The sequence below is a fragment of the Eimeria mitis genome, genomic scaffold (assembly GCF_000499745.2).
Source record: "Eimeria mitis Houghton genomic scaffold, Emh_scaff160, whole genome shotgun sequence".
Lineage (NCBI taxonomy): Eukaryota > Apicomplexa > Conoidasida > Eucoccidiorida > Eimeriidae > Eimeria > Eimeria mitis.
The window spans coordinates 5,608-6,066 of record NW_013569916.1 but is presented as its reverse complement, the minus strand read 5'-3'; the positions used below and the strand labels follow the sequence as shown (position 1 = coordinate 6,066).

The following is a 459-nucleotide window of genomic DNA, read 5'->3' as shown; positions in this document are numbered from 1 at the left end:
AGCTGGAGACCATTGGTCGCAGCAGAAACCAACAGAAGAAGCAGTTTCAGTTCAAGGCTTCGCTGCTCTCGCCATTTGTTGCACCATGGTCTGCTGCTGTTGCTGCTGCTGCTGCTGCTGCTTCTGTTGCTGTTGCTGCTGCTGATGCTGCTGCTGCTGCTGCTGGTGCTATTGCTGCTGCTGCTTTTTCTGGTGACTTTGCGGCGGTTGCTAATGCTGATGCTTTCGATCCTGCTATTGCTGCTGCTGGGTCCCCCTGGTGTGCTGCTGCTGCTGCTGCTGCTGCTGCTGCTGCTGCTGCTGCTGCTGCTGCTGCACTGCACTCAACCCATAGACGTAGCGATGCCCATCGCTGCTGCGGCAGCAGAAAGTAGAACAAGAACAGCAGGGAGTTTAGGGGCTGCAGCAGCAGCAGCAGCAGCAGCAGCATATATTGCTGCAGCAGCAGAAGTGTTTTCT

At 56.0% G+C, this 459-nt stretch overlaps 1 protein-coding gene across 1 annotated transcript in view; it reads left to right on the top strand.

The window, feature by feature from the left end:
• EMH_0001120 (protein kinase, PfEST homolog, putative) overlaps positions 1–459 on the top strand; it is a gene marked incomplete at both ends in the record, with an annotated part of 27,896 nt that overhangs the window by 23,096 nt on the left and 4,341 nt on the right. Inside the window, one exon of the mRNA XM_013495492.1 lies at positions 3–15. Coding sequence (XP_013350946.1) covers positions 3–15 — 13 coding nt within the window. The remainder of the gene's footprint in view (positions 1–2; positions 16–459) is intronic.